We start from the raw sequence: 18,140 nt of genomic DNA on the forward strand, positions 1-18,140 counted from the left end.
AAATGAAAAGTCAACAACATGAATCAGTCGTCAAATCAAGCTTGCTATTTAATTTCAACCAATTTAGCTTCTATTTCATTAGTCTCCAACTCTAAAAGCTGCTTGCGCCTAAAGCGTTTGGGTGTATTTTCGTTTCATAAGGGCTTTATTTGTAACCTACAACATTAACATTAATTCACTTCAAACCAGGGGTGGAAAAACTGGGAAACCATTCGAACAGAAACGTTCGATTGCTGCCGCTAGGCTTAGCCTAAACGGTCGAGTTGGTGAGCAAATAAATAACTTCAATAAATTAACAGTTTTAATAAATTAACGGCCCACCATTCAACGCCCATTCAGCTGTGGGGTTAGCCAGATGGTCGTAGGTGAGCTACACGAGTATTCCAGAATCCGTTAAGTGTTTTCTCTCTCTCTCCCTTCTCTTCCGTACAATCGCGGCAAAAGGCAAGCGGTAAGAGAAATGCACAACCTTCTCTCCAATATCCTTTAGCTCTAGGTGTTTGGAATTTTGAGTGCTTTATAATGAAAGCAAATGCCTTACTTCCTGGCAGCATCCTGGAAGGGTTAGACATTGGAGGGTGTTGTACGTTTCCCTTTCGAAATTTGTACAAATCGATGAAAAAAATGACAGTATGATAATGAGTGATGATAAAACATGCTGCCTGCCTCTCGCTCCGCGAAGCGTCTCTCAACCTAACGCAAACTGGACCAAAGATGGAATGGATTCTCGAGTGGGATACGTAACCCCAGTGCTAGGAAAATGCGGTTCGCGTTCGTACGCGCATCGCGCCTGCATTATTAGTATGGCCGCTGCTGTTGGTACGCCATCGCGTGCGGATCGGCAAGCTGTGGTGCGTAATGGTTGGTGGACGGGGTGTACTTCGGGTTGCGGTACAGGTAGGGTTCGTCGTAACGCTCCGCACGATCGTGTCCACCCGGGTAGCTGGGACCTTCGTCGTCATGGACATTGTGCAGCGATCGCTTCCAGTAGCCACCGAAATCACCGTCACCGTGATCGTCGTAGTGATGCTGATGCTGCGCATGTTCGTAGTAGATCACCTGCAAGTGGAAGGGAGTGGTGCGTTAGAAACGATGAGCCTGCTTGATGAAAACGCTTGATGAACCTTTTGTGGAGAAGGTTGCTTCTTGAAATCGATCCAGAATCGGGCAATGTTGATCAGCAGACCGATCAGTGCAACGGCGAAGAACTTCAGCTGCAGCTTGAACGACAGGATCTTGAGCAGCAGTTCGATTTTGGCCTTCAGTGCCGCGCCCAGAATGAACAGCTTCATGAACGTCTTCTTCTTCTTGCCCTTACGCTTGCCTAATGATTGTGTGTATTAATGTGGGAATTGGGGGAAATAATAGCACCAGTTTGTGTTGCGCCATTCGGAGTGAATGTGAACAGAAACGGGTTCGATATTCGGTTGTAAGGGATGAAAGGAAGGAAGGTAAAAAGTAGAAACAATGGTTAATAAAATTATTTTGCGCTTGCCAAACCAGGGTGTATGTTTTGCGTTAGTACGGAACTACGGATATCTACTGCGGATACGGTTAGCAAAACGAAAGCAACAAATTGCTACTACTAAGCACACGCTTCACAATCATGCGTTAGCTTGTTTTTTTTTTAGCTACATTCACACTCACACGCAAAAGCACACACTGGATACATGCACACAAACACACATGAAAGCAATTGAGCTAGATTTTTTTCTAGGGGGATGGTTTTGGGTAATTTCTATCTGTTAGACAATTATGAGGTTTCTACTACAACATGTTAATAATGGATTAAGTTTAAATAGCTACAAAAAAGCGTTTCAAAGCATCTTTCTTGTTGTATTGGATGATGTTGATGAGGATGATGATTTCAATGCGGTTGTTTTAGATTTGTTTTAGTTTCGTTCCGTTTGAATGTTTTTTTTTCGTGTGAATTGTAATATATCACAATAATTTTGTGGAATTGATTATCTTGTTTAATAGGTTGAATGCAAAGTTAAGTAAAACTAGAAAACATTAAATTCAACACAATAGAGAACTGCTGATATCGAAAAAAATAACTGAAATAATAATAGTTTCATGAAAACGTTTTTGATAATCGTAATCTAATTGATAATATCTCATTTAAATGAAAAAAAAAACACAAAAAGAGAATGAAAAATAAAAAAAACTTCTTGATAAATACAAACACATTACAAAAAAGTAAAAAACCTAAAACAAAAACACACACAAAAAAACTCATACGCAAAGATTGCTGTACAAGGAGAAACAAAAACAAAACAAAAAATAGGAGAAAAGCAAACGGAACAACAGATGGCGAAACAAAACAAAACAAACAAACAAAACAAATCAAGCATGAAACTACGAAATGGCACAAAAACGATGGTAACGTGATGGGAACACGGGTTGCCGATGCATGCAGGCGATAATGGCGAGAGCTTTGCAAAGCTGCTGCATCTCGCCCTGACAGGTATGATCAATCGAATGATAAAGCGGATAATGAGTATATGATGAACTGCTTGCAGCGTGCTGCGGTGTAATAATGTGTGACGGATGAAGTGGTGGTAGGTGTAAACATGCTGATGAGCTGTGTGTATGTCTGGGTAAATGTATATGATTGTATGATAGAGTTTTTGTTGTTGTTGTTGCTGCATAAGCGATAAATGTACGTGCAAGCGTGCAGTTGGCCGAAACATAAAACACTCTTTTGTCATGCCAAATTAGTGGATGATGATCCCTGTTACTAGCCACGTTCCGAAACCATTCATGCACATGCACATGCCGTCCCAGAAGGTGACCAATGGATTTTGCTGGTATTTTTTTTGTTTTGCTTTGGGTTGAAATAATTTTTGGTAGATTTATGCGACAGTGAGATCGTAAACAAAAAGTTTTGGAAAAATGGTGTAGTTGGTGGCTGGAGTATTTGGTGGAAAGTGTTGTTGGAGCTGGTGTCGTTTCATCCTTACGTGTGTAAACGGGTGTTTCTGATCCTGTGTTACGCGTGTGACGGGGATGTGTTCTGTCTGTAAATTGTTTCATCATATCGGATTGATCTGTTTGGATTGATTTCAAGAAATCAAGGAACAACTAAAGGGAACAATGGCACAATTCACACTCCTCTCTTAGTCCTGTTTCGAGATTTGGAAGTGAAATAGTGTACCCTCAAACTACAAGGATATTCAAGAAAAAGGTGTACTACTTGGGTGGCTTTCAATGCCTTTGCACAAGGAGAAGGAACTCTGGAGCGTAGCTCCATATGGAGCCAAAGGTCAAAAAACACCGGGACCACTACCCTTTCCCCATACAATAGTCTCAACGAACGGGTGGTTGGGGTCGTAGGGAGTTTTGCTGGGATTTCTGTGGTGTTTTGGTGTTTTAGCTCAAAATTGGACCCAATGTACTCAAAGCATAGAAAGGCAAGAAAAGGTCTCGCCCGTTGGTGTGCGTACGTCGTCTTCGCAGGCCACCGACGTCATCGTCTACGAAGCGCACGGCCGGTGCGGCGGTCGGTGCCGGCTTCGAAGTGGCAACCAAACGGCGCCCCTCTGCTACCTCACCCTGGACTCGCTCGCTACCCGTCACCATCTCCCGCCTGATCTCCTGCTCCCGTGCCGCCGATGCCGATTGCTGTACCGCACTGTCGTAGCCAGTCGTAGCCGTCCTATCGCCTTCGCCGCTGTCGCCGCCAATGGCGCTACGAGACCCACCTCCATGACCACCAGCACTAGGTTCGCCACTACCAAACCCATAATCCAGTTGGTCACCCTCTTGCTTGCCTCTACCAAGTGCTTTATCCGGGCTGCCCGCCAAGCCAGCATAATCCACCAAACCATCCTCCACAGCAGCGAGCTGATCGCGGTAGTCCTCGTCGTCGGCGTCCGCGCGCCCGACGGGGGCACCGTCCCGGGCCGGACCGGCTGCGTTACCTAGCTTCAGCAGATGGTGGATGTGCGTCTTCGATGAGGCTTCCTCCTCCTTGCCCTCCTCCTTGTCGGATACATATCTGGTTGGGATGGGTGAACATGCATTTAAAATTGCGTATTGGATGCAGTTAGAAGGAAGCGCTAAACTCACTCATCGACACCTTCCGAAACGAATTCCGAAAGAGCACCGAGACCCGTCTCGATCTGTTGCATCAGGGTGGATGGTTTGCCTCGTGCAATCTCAGCATCACTGAGACCTCGGCTTTGCTGTCGCGCCGTGACCTCCTTGTCTGCTTCGGCTGGGAAAAAAGAAAATTAAAGAGGAAAAATATCGATTAGTTATTCGTAATTCGGTACAGCAGAGAGACACCAATAAAACAAAATTAATGGTTTTATGCAATTATTTGAAATTATGGCTAAATTAAATAGTTTAATTTCTTTTTATTGCATGTTTGATAGTGTAAAAGTCGCACAGTTACGATTGAACAGTTTCAAACCTTTTCAGTGCTAAAAAAAGCACAAACTAAGATTAACTAGAGCATTCAGACTGTACTCAAGCCAGAAACCCTCAAAGGAAGTGATCCTCATTTCCCCCAGCAATGTTCACTCTCCATTCCTTACAACCGTTCCACAAATTGAACATTCCAGCACACTCATAAAGCTGGCTCTCAACACGCCGATGAAAGTGAATTTGCACAATCTTAATCAACGCAAATCACTTTAACCTCATATCTCCGGATGATGAAACACTTTCCGAACGGGTTCAACCGTACGAGCAGGTTCGTTCGCGCCTTGCCACGCTAGAAACACGTTTGGCAAAGTCTGCGGCGATGCGCTGAAAGTGGATCCGTTGCTATTCCTGTTTTTACAGTTTGCTCCAATTACCGATAAGATTTGCCCGGATCGGGCACAGGCCTACGCCAATCGTTTCTTCGATCTAGATTCTATTCCGTGCCGAACGGGTCAGATGGATGGTGTGGCTGTTCATTTCGGGGAAAAACCTTTGACGGCGGGATGCTCTCGAAAGGCTAGATAGGAAGTGTGGCAGTGGATGGTCGGAAAAAAGCAAATGAATGCGAGATGGCACCGAAGGCTGAATAGGCTTGACAAACCGGTTAGTGTCCGGTTGTGGGTCATTGTGGTGAATCTATGAAAGTGGCTTCATCTTGAACTGTCATCAGTATATCATGCTCGGAAGTAATAATGTTCCTCGATATTAGAAAGGAGGTTCGTTGTTTGCAATAACGTTAAAGTTTTTCGTTATGAGTTTTATAAATGCTAGAATGCAGTAGATTTTTTCCTAATACTTTTAATTTGCCTAAACAGTCTAAATAAAATCATACTTTTTCAAGTCGAAATGTTTCCTATTTCATAGTTCAAGAATGTTTCAGTACCTTATATCCTAACAGGTTTTGATTGAATACTCCAACGAAAGACATTCACTTGGTGTGCATATTTCAATTCCTGTGTCCTCGATCAAGCTTTCCCAAGCTCTTCAAGTTCGGTATGAAAATTCCCTACCCACATTCTAACCCAGATAGCACGACAGAAGATATCTGTTAGCATGCGTTTTATCCACCCTCAATTCCCCACACATGTCCACATAGTCAACATTCCGCAGGAGCGTCGCTGTCGGATTAACACGTCGTTTCGCAGGGAAAGACATCAGTTTCTAAACCTTCGCTTGCACGGAATGCAGTACATGCATCCCGATTTCCTAGCTTCTTTTATCCGCAGGCTCTCCAGATAAACGCATGTACCAAACATGCCAAATCGGAAAGGCCACCCTGTTTGGGGATGTGCAAACTGAAACGATAGAAAAAGCTGTCGCCAAACGAACATCAACACAAAAGGGAAAGCACACATACGGGGTGCCATCTTCCGGGTATGTTGCATCTTTCGTTTCGAGAATCACTTCTAGTGCCGCAACGGTGTCGGTGGGCGGCGAAAGTGATCACGCTCTGCCTAGTTCAAACTATTTCGTCCAGTAAACTTTCATTGCACACCACCCGAGGGAGAAGATCATCATGGTCTGTGGATGGTGCATTCGGCAGCAGCATAATTGAACACAATGGCGATAGTTTGGCGGACTACCGGTATTGGCAAGCCCGGCAATCGGCTGCGGAAGATGCGGTAGACGCCGTGAGAAGGTCTGTGACTTTCCATTTCCAGGCACGATCATGATCGATGCTGCAAACGCCGAACGAAGATGACCTTTTCCTGTGCTGGTGGAATGAAAATGTGGCATGGTGGAACCGTACCGGTAAGGCTACCGGAATCCCGCTGTTTTCTTTAGCAAGAAGCCCTTTATCGGAGTACAATTATCGTATGCGCAGGGGTGCTTTTTTCCCAGTGGCACGATTATTGAAATCGTTCGTCGGTTGTTGTTGAAATAAATCTTGCTGCAAACAAGGAGATGGAGAATGAAGGATGCTTGCAAGTGATGAAAAAAGGAAGCATTTGTCGCTTTTTTATACGGAATGACATTAGAGTTCGTGGGGAATGTACAGAGACACGCTGTTCGGTAACAAGAAAAAAAGGGAAATTCACTCTAATGCCCAGGGTCAAAGAAAATGAAAAATGAAGATACGCGGAAGCTTTTGTAGCGAAAGTTGTTTTTAATTGAATATTCGACATCATTATCTTCTACAGTGGCTCGATGTCAGACAAATAGACACCGATTGATCACTTCAAACATTCGAAACATGAGGTTCCAAACTTACCAAAAAAGGTCTTTACAAACGCACCAAAACTACACCAAGCGAGAAAGCTCATTTTGTGCAAATGAAATACGACATGATTTCTAAATAATTATCTTTCTGTTTGAAATGCTACACCAGTGCAATCACTTCACTTGGGTCATTTGCAAAAATTGGGGCCTAACAATTAGTGCTTTATTGAGGGTTTGGGAGTTTCCCCCGAAATGAGTCCCATTGTAGATTATTATTTCGCTGCAAAGCATGATCAAATTTGGGTGTGTTTTTACTGGCTAATTGTAACATTGCAAATTGTTTTATTAAGTAGGCAAAGTGGGTGGAAAGTTAAGTGATAGAAAGTGTAAGATATATTGTGTGATTTTGTCCATAAAAAGAGGAAAGGTTAAATGAAAATTGTTTGAGAAGATGTTTGAAGGTGAGTCTGTTCATTAATTAACACTAACGATCGTTATTAAAATTGAAATATGCAGTAATAATTCAAAGCAGGAATTGTTTGTATGAGAGTTTTGTACATGAAAGTAATACGTGTTTCCTCCTGAATAAAAAAAAAACAAGTAATAAATTTAAGTAAAAAACTCATACAATAATCGCGTGAAATATGTTTTTGTTGCTATTTTTCAGAAGATTTTCCGCTTGATTTATGTCACATTACAAGTATGAAGTGTATCTCACTCAACCTTACAAAGGCCAGTAGGTCATCCCTTAACTTAACCGATCAGTTGAACAGTTAACGCCGATCGAACGGTAAAACCTATTCATCAACACACCCAAACGATGGTGATGATGATGGCGATGATGATGATGATGATGGGCAAGCAAAACACCACTAATGAAGTCGTTATCGCCGCTTCGTGCGGGAGGTTTGGAGGAAAATCAATCAACCCCCTTTTCCGTTAGGAACTAACGATCACTTCCACGAGAAGTAGCTCATTATCCCTTTGCCAGCAGGCTTTAGCATCAAATCGTGAGCTGGATGGTGAGAACGTTCTGAGTTGATCGCCGATTTTGCTTATTGCATAAAGCAAAATAAGCGAAAGCGAAACAAAAAACAAATTCATAAACCGATTGCCGTTAGATTGGCCTTTTAGGAGCTGTGCAATATAGAGGGTCTTTAATAAATTCTTTGCTTTTAGTTTTACAGTGGCGGTGAGAATGAGAGGGTTCTAAAGGGCAATAGATTTGAATGTGAAGTAGGCAGTCCAATTCTGCCCAGAACACTTACCGAGCATTTCCATCTTCTTGGCGTTTAGAATGTCTTCCCAGTTGCCCAGCACACGGGCGGCCTGTTGCCGTACGCACTGGCCCGGGTTGGGTTTGACCGCACAGAGCGCCGCCTCGAGCAGGGCTGAAGAATCGACTGTAGCTGTGAGGAGAGAGATAAATAGAAGGAAAATAATCGTAAATAATAGCCAGTTAACGCGACAGGGGGGGAGGGGGAGAGCATGCAATAAAGCACAGCTCTTTAGACCTAAGCGCAAGCGATAAATTACACCTTCGTTTAGGGAAGGAAGTAATGGGACCTTATTAAAAGGGACCGTTTTGATGTCTCGGTGGTGGTTCTTGTGGTTTTCCGATCTTCCCGTTTTAGTAAACCGCATTCTGGAGCAGATAGGCCGCGTTGCTCGGCGTGCTGGAGCAAGTTTGTCAGCCTGCCGCAAGGGGAAATAAAATGTAGTACGGTGTACGGTTTTGCAGTAGTTGCAGCCCCATTTTCTCGGTTTGTTCCAATTATTCACACGCATTTGCTGGAGCGTTTTTTGTCACGTTCCCTGTCCGTGTCTTCATTGGACGCGGAAAAACAAAGATGATGAGCGATGTGTGAGTGAGTGCCTTAGAAAGGATCTCAAAAGCTATGCAGCCGATTAGCAATAATTAGACGTAGAGCGCAAAACAGAAACAGATCAAACCACGAGGCGACCACGGATATGGACTATGACAACTTCTGTGCCGGGCCGAGTGTGCGAGCGTGTATGTCAACGAATGGGTCCGGTTTTGCTTGCTTGCAGCACCGTTAGACAACAACGGGTACGGGAAGCCTTTGCAATCGGTACGGCGGAATGATGTAAGGCACACACCCATTTGCGCCATAGGAAGGTGTATCGTTATCAAGGGCTTGCAAGCGTGTCAAGCCCGTTTATCCCGTATGTAGGCCACAGCCTTGCCTGGAGGAACAGGATTCGCGCGCGAACCAATCGAAATAGGTCACGCGCTGCGAGGAACGCTCGTTTCCTCCAGGCAAGATGGCATGCAAAGGTATAGGGAGATTTAAACTCTTTCTCGATGATTCAGCACACGCAGCACGGTTTAGGCGGGCAGGAAAGTGAAAGCGTTTTTTTAGTGTGTACCTGTGCGCGGGAGTGGATTCTTTTTGAGGCCGTTGCGTGTGTGTGTGTGTGGGTGGTATAAGCGGAAGTGTAGTTTAATTGATGGCCTTTTATATGGGCGCAATAACGCAAACCAATATGGATTATCTAGCCGTTTTGGTTTTGCAGTAACACGAGAAAAGCAAATGAGATGAAATTAATTCACAACACCGATGTGTGACATCCGCATTCTATTGCAACATTTAAATGAGTCCTCTCCCGCGTTGTTCCGGTTCACTTTCTACACGCATTGTCAAATCGATGGGATCATCATACATTGAAGTCACTGCTCGTCGCACAAAGGTTCGTCGCTTCTTGGTGAGTTGAAATCTTTCGATTGATTCGATTGAGTGCGTAAAATACAGAAACAATAAGCTGCATTTACAGTAACATTGTGCTGTAAAAATCAACTAAAGCACATAATTTCATTCAAATTCCTTTCATTCCACCTTTCATTGAAGATTTTCCCGCCTTTCGTATTTGGCAAGCTTCTTTTTTTTCAACAAGCAGCTGAGCGTAAAGCCAAACGGTAGCATTTCTATTGATTTACGATTCACTTTCGTGCCGGCATTAAATGTAGGACTCCGATGGTCGAGGTGCGTAAAATGTAGCCAAGCGGTGAAAATGAAGCTTTTCTTTTGCAATTGTCATTCAGGTCAAATCGGGCCTGTAGCTGTAGGTGTTTTGTAGCGTAAAATAGAGGTGAAATTCTTCTTTTGAAAGTGTATGTATGAATGAAATGAAGGTTGAATGTTAACAAAATTCATTACTGAGAACATAAAAACTGCAAGAAAAGTTAGATAATGGTCTACACTGCTTCTGGAAGGTTCCTAGAGCCAATACATTACTTCTGTTTCCTAACCTTAGCTATCATCGTACTATCAAACGGAGAAACAAATGTTGTACCCCTATTAGCAAGATCAAATCTAAGTCTGATGGAATACGACCTTGAACTCTCCTGTCATCAGCTAGCTTGAATAAGCGAGAGCATCCCATGATTACGGTTCACGCGCTTTCTTAGCGCGGAATCCACCACTGCCCAGGCCTACAAGCCTCCGTCATTTGTAGTATACTTTCTCCCAGCGCCCAATTTCGTCCCACAGCACAAAGCACTGCCTAAGCGAGGGATGGGGCCGGACGATACAAAACAAACATCGATTTGTATTTCACCGCCCGTCTCCAAAACGAGCCAGTAGAAAGTAAAACCACTCTCGCGCCGGGTTAGGGTAGTGTGAATAATGTTTTGGTCACAAGTTTTGAACCCCCTCGCTACCAAAGGCCCGTAAGGGGTACGGTACGGTTGATTTGTTTGCCCGTGAAACGTTTCGAGGTACAGTGGGTCTTAGCGTGTGCTTAAGTAGGAAGGAAGAAAATTAGAAGCATGTAATGCATCGGACGGTTTTTTTTAAAGATTTGCGTGCCTGCAGCGGGCATGCAAGAGCTCCATTAATAGGGACCGTAAAAGGGCCTGTGTGTGCTTCTCCTTCGTGCTGGTGGTGGTGAAGAAATTAAGATGATCTCCAGCTGGAAGCGCCCGTACCATGGTGAAGTTTATGGCTTTAAGTTAGCTTAATGGCTCATCATCACCGCGTGGAAGGGAAATGATCGTGAATCGGTAGCTCGCTGATGGGTGTGCTGCAGGCGAGCGGCACCGGTTATGATGGTAGTGAGTGTGATTAGGTATTTGTTTACCAGCGCTGCGGTCGCCGTTCGCATCAGCGCTGGTTCAATATTTGTGATCGTGAATGGCAGGCGATTGGTACTTTACTTAATTCAATTCGCGCAAATTGTTTCTGAAGAAATGTTGAATGTGATTTTAATTTTAATTGATTTTTTACCTTTTGAGTACGGTAAGTGCTAATAAAAAGCATAATATCAATTTGTTTTTATGCGCAGCTTTATTATTGTTCATTAGTTTAGTGTTTGAAATTATGCGACAGATTCTTCTAGGCTCTATTTCCTCTAAAACGTTCAATATAATTCTAAGAAACATTCGATCACGCTCGCACTTACCTGACTTTTCCACTTTCACATTGGCACCTTGCTCCTGCGCCGCAACGGCCACTCCGATGAGGACGATCCACACCAACCCGACCGCCATTGGCCGCCGCTCGTTCCGCCTGCCTATGCTAATCATCGCTGGTCAGCTGGTTCTCCGTATACACACACGCACACACACACACACCACACCTCACAGGTGTACACTTCCGGCTTCGTATTTGGCAAGAGAAGATTCCGGTACGGCGTTTCGGCGCGACGTTTCCGATCGCGACGCTGTGTGGTCGAAAATTCCACAATTCCATTGTGGAGCGATTTGAAAAGAGAGAAAAATAATGCAAGAAAAAATAATCAGGCAAATGACGTACATTGAGCGATATGAGAGACCAGAGAAAAAACACCAGGAGAAATACGCTTGTAAAGGGAAAGAAGATTGCTATTATTGGCGGGCGGACGGGTGTTCGAAAATTTCACTGCGCCTGTGCGACCGACGAAAAGCGGGTCAGCTTAGTTATCTTCAAAGCTTAGTTTCCGCGCTGGTGCCCAGCGTCCGTGAAGTGCGTGTAATTGAGGGCCGGCAGATCGGGCGTCGATCAGATAAATCATCACGCTACGGGTGCGACACGATCCGTTAGCGCTGGAGAGCGTTTTGATAAGGCAGACAGGCAGCCACCCCTTTTGGACAGTAGCGTAACTGGACATGGTAAAAAGGAAAGCCCCAGCAGCGATAATGATCGTGTGAGGTTATGGGATCACTGTTAGAATTTAATGAAAGGTCGAAATGTTTCGTTTGATCAATCAACACACAAGCACAGGGTAGCAATTACAAGACAATTAATGTAGAGTGAAGGAATGCCTTTCTACATCTACATCTTCGTGCAACCGAGTCCAGCATTAAGTGTTTCAGGGGCATTGGGTCAAACCCCCAAAAAGGGGGGAAAACAGTTTCAAATTAATCCATCCGGCGGGACGAAATGCAACCGAACCGTGGAACGAAGCGTTCAAAAAATGCATAAACATTATGCCACCGCAGGCAGTCCACACCAACACCAAAAACTTTTTGTTTGGCTTCAGTGCGTTTGGTACACCAGCAGGAAAAGGGCAACGAAAGGAAAGCGAGAGAGAAAAAAACGCATTGTTTTGTTAATTTTTTGACACCGATTTCGGTCGAATTCCTGTTTTCGAATGTTCGAAATTTCGCTTGTGTTCGTGCTTGTACTCCACTGTCCACTGTGTATATATAAACACACACACACACGCGATCTCGAGCTGCAGCATCCAATTCCCTTTAGGAAGGGAGAGTCTCATCACGTTTACACGACGCACATGCACACATACACAGTTTTACAACGAATAATTGCACGCGAACGAAACTGCTCAAACTTGCTTGCACTTGTATGTACTTTTTCACCCAAAATATTTGAATTATTTGTCCAACTATTCACTATTTTGTTTGAAATCACGAGAAAGAAAACTGCATCCTTTTAAGAATCACATTTTCGTCTGCTTTTTTTTCCTGTACCAATCCCATCCACCATGCAATGATGAACGGTCCAGCTCGCCCATGATACGTACCGGTTCAAGATCAACGTAATATTAAGCGTGCGCTGCTTCCGGACGATCGGTTTTATAGTGTGGGGCCGTGTCAGAAAAAATAAACCTGGCCGCGCAAAGTGACGGCGGATACGCGAGTGAAAGACACGATAGGAAGTGGGCGCTCTCACTCGGGGCCCGCTTGATGCGAAGAAAAGAGCGTGAGTGAAAGAGCGCCCGAAGAAGGTTTCCGTTTTCTTTGGCACAGCTGAGCAGCGAGCGTTGGGGAATCGGTTCGACGCTTGTGTTCGGTGACGCTAGGTGTGTGCATATGTTTGCTCTTTTTCTCGCTTGCTTTCTTTCGAGCGATGGTTTGAGCCCTTTCGTTGAGGAAGGTTCGAGGAGGGTTTCGCGAGAGCAAACCTTGACCAAGGCCCTTGTTTTGGCGTTAACGGTTATGCTGTGCGTTGTCAATCGGATTTAAATGTACGATTGTGGTGAGGTTTGTCGAAAAACTTGATTTAATCCTATGTTAAACAGGATATAATTAAACTATTATGACCTGAAATTTAGTTAACAATAATACTGAAAAAACAGGAATACATAGTGAAGCACAATTGCATTGCAAATTTGATTGTTCATACTCATTCTTAAATTTAGCCCTAAAGCTTATATATATGCAATTTGTGTGTCAAAACTATATTTAAATCATTTTAAATTAATATCAATCGGTAAGTAATAATATTTAATCATTTAAACATATAAAATTTAACATTTAAAGCAAGACTTTATCATACTATTTACAAGCTCAATATTTAAAATTTGTTCATTTGCAACAAACGCCAAAATGTATGCAATTAGTATGTCAAAATTTTGTTTTTAAGGATCATTTTGCTGCATTCTTCACAAATATCGTATTAATAGCTATTTTGTTTATTCATATGTAAAAAAATATGAATAATTATTGAATGTTCTTGAATGTTTGTGTCATGGTAGTCATGGTGTTTAAAATTGGCTTAATATTTGTCCCTTTAAAACTATTCACTGCTTTAGTATCATCAATTGAGATCAATAGGGGTAAATGTGCAAACAAAAACTCAGCAAGCGTTGCATTTTGTCTGTTAGCTACTGTGGCGCAGTTTTGTTCATGAAGCATAATGATGTTCATCACCGCTTCATTTTGATCTGCTACCGGCCTCGTGAAAAAGCGGCCGATGAGAGATACCTTAGCCGTACGTGTGAGCGCTACACTTCACTCACTGGCGTCTCCTTTCTCCATAGTTCACTGATCACAGCCAACAACAACAATAAGACGATCCACCCTTATTTTTCATTGCCGAAGCATCGCAAATACAGATCGCTAATAATGTTGCTTTCGTTTAGCAACAATCGATCGCGCACGGTTTGCGTCCCCGCTGCGTCTTTTCCGGAATGGGCATTTACCTGTTTGTCGGTCGGTGATGGACCGCTCCACGCACAACATGTTCCCGTCTCGCGCGTATGTGTTGTAGGTTACAAGCCCTAGATAGGATGCGGTGCAAACAAAATAGGGAGAAAAGGGTTTGGTACGTGCTGTGTTAACAATCGTAGACGGAGGCTCGCGCATCGGTTCAGAAGAAAGGAAGCATGATCTGGTCACGCATTATCTAATGAAAACCGGTAGGGACATGAGGGGTTTGGTTTTGTGCAAAACAAGGAAGGCAGCAAGTTCCGTTTTGTAGGTCAGTCTGGTTTGTGGCGATAGACTTTTGCGTTTTTTTTTCGAGGCCAAACGAGTTTGATCGAGGGAAATGGGATTGGCGAAACTATTGTAACTGTGGCTGATGGTGCACATTTAATTGAATGATGAGACTATACATAGTTTCTTATGTCAATGTGATTTTTTATTTCCAACGGAATTTAGATGTGAATTTAGACAGAGATTTAGTTTCGTCTCGCTAAAATAAACACTATCTATCATCAAAACACTTCCCCAATTGGCATAAAAGAGAGCATGAAATTTACGTGACGATTTCAAATACCAATAGGATAAGGAAATCCTGCCCTCGTACGGAGCAACACTACTGGCAGAATTTAAATTAGGCGCATAATCATCACAACCAACCTGCGGTATCGAAAGCAAACAGTCACCCCAAAAAACACATCAGAAAACCTGATCGAGCGGTAGTGCATTCGTATGGCTGAGTGAGAGACGTTGGAAATGGACTGTTGGATTAAATTAATCTGTCTAGTCGATCGTGCAGTGCTGAAGTAATCGAATGAAAATGCTCCCGCCCCGAAAAGAGGCAAGACGATCGCTCATGATTAGGAAGTTGAAAACATGTTGAGCTTGCTGGTTGAAAGTGAAAGTTTCGGCTATCGGGTACCCACCGATTATGTTGCAGGAAGGGTTTAGCGTGAAACGGCGAGTGAATTTGGGAAGAGGATCGCAAACATTTAGGTTGTGCCGATCGTTGGGCAAGATTAAGACAGTTTGGGGAATTTTAAAGCGTTGCGTTGTTCATCGTCATTCATTGTGCTTTTTGACTATTTTTTTAACAAAAATATGTGAAATATGTAGATACAATGGTGTTTCGGATTATTTGGTTGTTTAAACACGTTATTATTAATTTTGTTTTTCCATTAAATGAAATTATATAAAGGAATAAAAAACTAATGACAACATTGTAACTCATCCCTGTAGGGTGAAATGCAAAATGATCGTTAGCATCAATCGATGTGGCTTTTTGTTTGTTTTAGCTACCCCCCAGCTGCGCAAGCAATTACAAATACCCACACGAAGATGTATCCCATTAGCCTCCGAGAGAAACGGGGGGCCACCGAAAGGCTAATGAAAATGAATTTCGAAGGACAAAGAAAATTGCAGAAAAGCGAACCCTAATCGAAAGGGCAAAAAGAAAGCCAACCCGAATGCTTACAGTTTTAGTGGCTAACGGTGGCACAGTGTGAGGGTCCCATTAGCGAGCTAGGTGCATCACGTACACTCCGTTTATCAGACGGGCGTTCGTGCTGTGGTCGATTGCATTTGAAGGCATTTGCAAAAAAATGCCTCACTGCAACGATTGCGCTGGTCAGCTGTTGTATTTATGGGCTAAGTTTTTTTCACTTCTTCTCTTAAATTCCATGGAACATTGAAACTGAAGGTGGGCGATATTCGTGCGTCGTTGTGCAACAAGTCTAAATCGAGCGTAATTTTTTAATCACATCCATTTGCAACACCATTTGCTGTGTGGCGCGTGCGCCCAAAGGGAGGGTTTGAATGCAGTTTTGTTGGGTGGAAAAAGCTGATGAAGTATTCGGATGGTCCGTGGATCATAAGCCGTTTGCAGTCGTTGTCTAGCACGGTAATGCGATAATGCGATTTTAATTGCGAATGGAAAGGGAAAGCTCGACTATCGGGTGATAACGATAGGGAAAATAATGATTGCATTGAGTATCCAGCGGTGTAAGTGAATATATGGAATACATATTTGTTCAAAGAATAAAAAGAATAAACAACGCACAGTTGTTGATCATGATATTTAAATTATTAGTGAAGTTTATTAAAAAAACTTAATTTTTAATAAAAACTAGACAAGCTATTCTTTGACAACATAACATCGAGGTATGAAGGTCATAGAGGGTACTCTTCTTATGGAAATATCACACAGTCCTTTCCCTAAGCTCTCAAAAGCTTTGAATGTGTCCCTCAAGCGATTGGATATGCTGTCTTGAAGGTTCCCATGCATCTCCTTTGCTGTCACCGTACCCGTTACGCCAAATTAAGCAAAACCTACAAAAGCCTTCCTGAGTGTTCCTTACTGATGGTATAAATTTCAAATAAAAAAAAGAAATAACCCTACTTGCTAAGAAGAAAAGGTAAGCAAAAATCTAATCGACCGTTAATCTTCCCAAAGCCCCATAGATTGGTGACTATGGGAGTCGTCGGAATGTGTTCAGGCTTCCCGAGTTTCCCTACGGAAAGTGTCCATTTCGCGGTACGTATCAGGTTGGAGCCGGTTTCGGCAGGTTGTACCTCTTGTTTTGCTGCTGCGCGAACAGCACACGACAACGGTACCCCGGTGGAAAGATTTGAAAGTGGGATCTCGGAAAACAAGACACGATTTTCCACCAGTGTGAGTGTGTCATCGGGCGTGTGCGGGAAGGCGCGGGAAGATTCATTCGATGCCCATCTTCTGTCGCTTCGGAGTCAGCGGAAGGTCAGGGACAGAAACCCCTTTCAGCATAAGAGCTTGGTAGCATCCAGCTGTGGATTCTTCTTGGCAATGGGATGAAAAATCGTGTCTCCCTCCTACGGAGCTGTCGGGTGTAGGGCCGCTCTTTTTTGGCGTCCCTTTTGGAATCCCATAAGGCTTGGTAGGTAGCAGAAAGGCTTTCCGTTGCAAGACGCTATGCGTCCCAGTGGTGGATCAGCTACTGATGGGTTGTATTGGCTTTGAGCAGTCGCTTAGACTAGTAGAAAGCGAAATTATTGCCAGCTTTGGGGAGGTCCAACACCAGAGAGACGCTTGCTATCGCGAAACCCTTTTGGAGTGTGTCCCCTTCCGACTACCCCCTCCCCACCACCTCGGGGAGTGTTCATTAATATTCAATGGGTGATGTGCAGATGACGACCATTTCCGTTAGTGCAGACGTCCCATAGCCGCTCGTTAATGTGTGTTTCTTTTGTGTGTTTCGGCAACGATTTTGCATTTTGTCATATCGATCGAGCCGTGCTGTTTTCCCTTGCCCTGCTTAGGCTTGTGGTTGTTGTTGTTTTCCATCCAACATTCCTTTGCCAACATCGCTTCGGTGAAGGTATGGCAGGAATCGAATCGTATGCCTTTTTTTTCTTCTTCGATTGTAAGACATTTACGTTTGCGCGATTTGTGTAAGGAATTTTCTGCGCACCCAGCCGCCCATCGACACAGCTCAATCAGTGCGCGGGGAGAAATCCCTTCGACATTGCTGCACGAAGATGCACCGGGCCCGAAGTGGGGGGAAACTATTGTCCGGTGTTTAATGGTAATCACCGCCGCTGCATTGATATGATTTGCTGGCTGGGCTGAGCAGAGTGCCGTGGCTTAAGCATCGATAACGAGCTAAGCGGTCGGTTGAGTTATGCTCGACGGGATGGGGAATGTTGATGGGGTATGCTAAAGGGGAAGGTCCCTTTCTTTTGCACAGTGACAGTGCGTCAAGCGGTTTTCAATGGAAGGTTAATGAAATCTTGTTTCATTGGTTGGGAAGTTGGGAAGCTGAGAATGGGGAGTAGGGTGCCATTGTTGCAGGTGAATTATTGATCGATGCAACAAGGGTCGTGGTCCTTGTTTTACAACAGGTGCGATCAGGCACAATGTGTTAGAAATAAGATGCTCACAAGTATGATGTGTTAAATTTGATGCAAATTGCAACTAAGTGAAAAGTTTGATCACATCGAGGACTGATACAAACTTATAAAATTCTATTCACTCTGGAATTCAAAGAGCCTTGATAGTTTTATTTAATTAAATAAAAGTTAAGCAGGCTCCTTTTTTAATTTTTGATTCCATTTGAATCTTGAAAATGAACTGTTTAGTGATCAACCTAAAGAGTTTACAAAAAAAAAAGAGTATAATTTATGTATTCCT

At 43.5% G+C, this 18,140-nt stretch overlaps 2 protein-coding genes across 4 annotated transcripts in view; both read right to left on the bottom strand.

Moving 5' to 3' along the window:
• LOC120952542 (cell surface glycoprotein 1) overlaps positions 1–18,140 on the bottom strand; it is a 106,535-nt gene that overhangs the window by 20,588 nt on the left and 67,807 nt on the right. The gene's annotated exons all lie outside the window — the stretch shown is intronic.
• On the bottom strand, positions 127–12,686 carry LOC120952029 (uncharacterized). 3 transcript variants are annotated; one of them, XM_040371096.2, is made up of 7 exons: positions 12,574–12,686; positions 11,014–11,274; positions 7,860–8,000; positions 4,072–4,219; positions 3,774–4,000; positions 1,125–1,324; positions 127–1,059 (listed from the first exon to the last, which is right to left on the bottom strand). In XM_040371096.2, exons 2-7 carry the CDS (start codon positions 11,135–11,137, stop codon positions 799–801), a joined length of 1,101 nt encoding a protein of 366 aa, XP_040227030.2. In that variant the 5' UTR covers positions 11,138–11,274; positions 12,574–12,686; the 3' UTR covers positions 127–798. The 3 variants fall into 3 exon arrangements, with proteins under 3 accessions (XP_040227030.2, XP_040227029.2, XP_040227031.2); XM_040371095.2 differs by having other exon boundaries at positions 3,705–4,000; XM_040371097.2 differs by having other exon boundaries at positions 3,924–4,000; positions 12,574–12,684.

The sequence above is a fragment of the Anopheles coluzzii genome, chromosome 2 (assembly GCF_943734685.1).
Source record: "Anopheles coluzzii chromosome 2, AcolN3, whole genome shotgun sequence".
Taxonomy (NCBI): Eukaryota; Metazoa; Arthropoda; class Insecta; order Diptera; family Culicidae; genus Anopheles; species Anopheles coluzzii.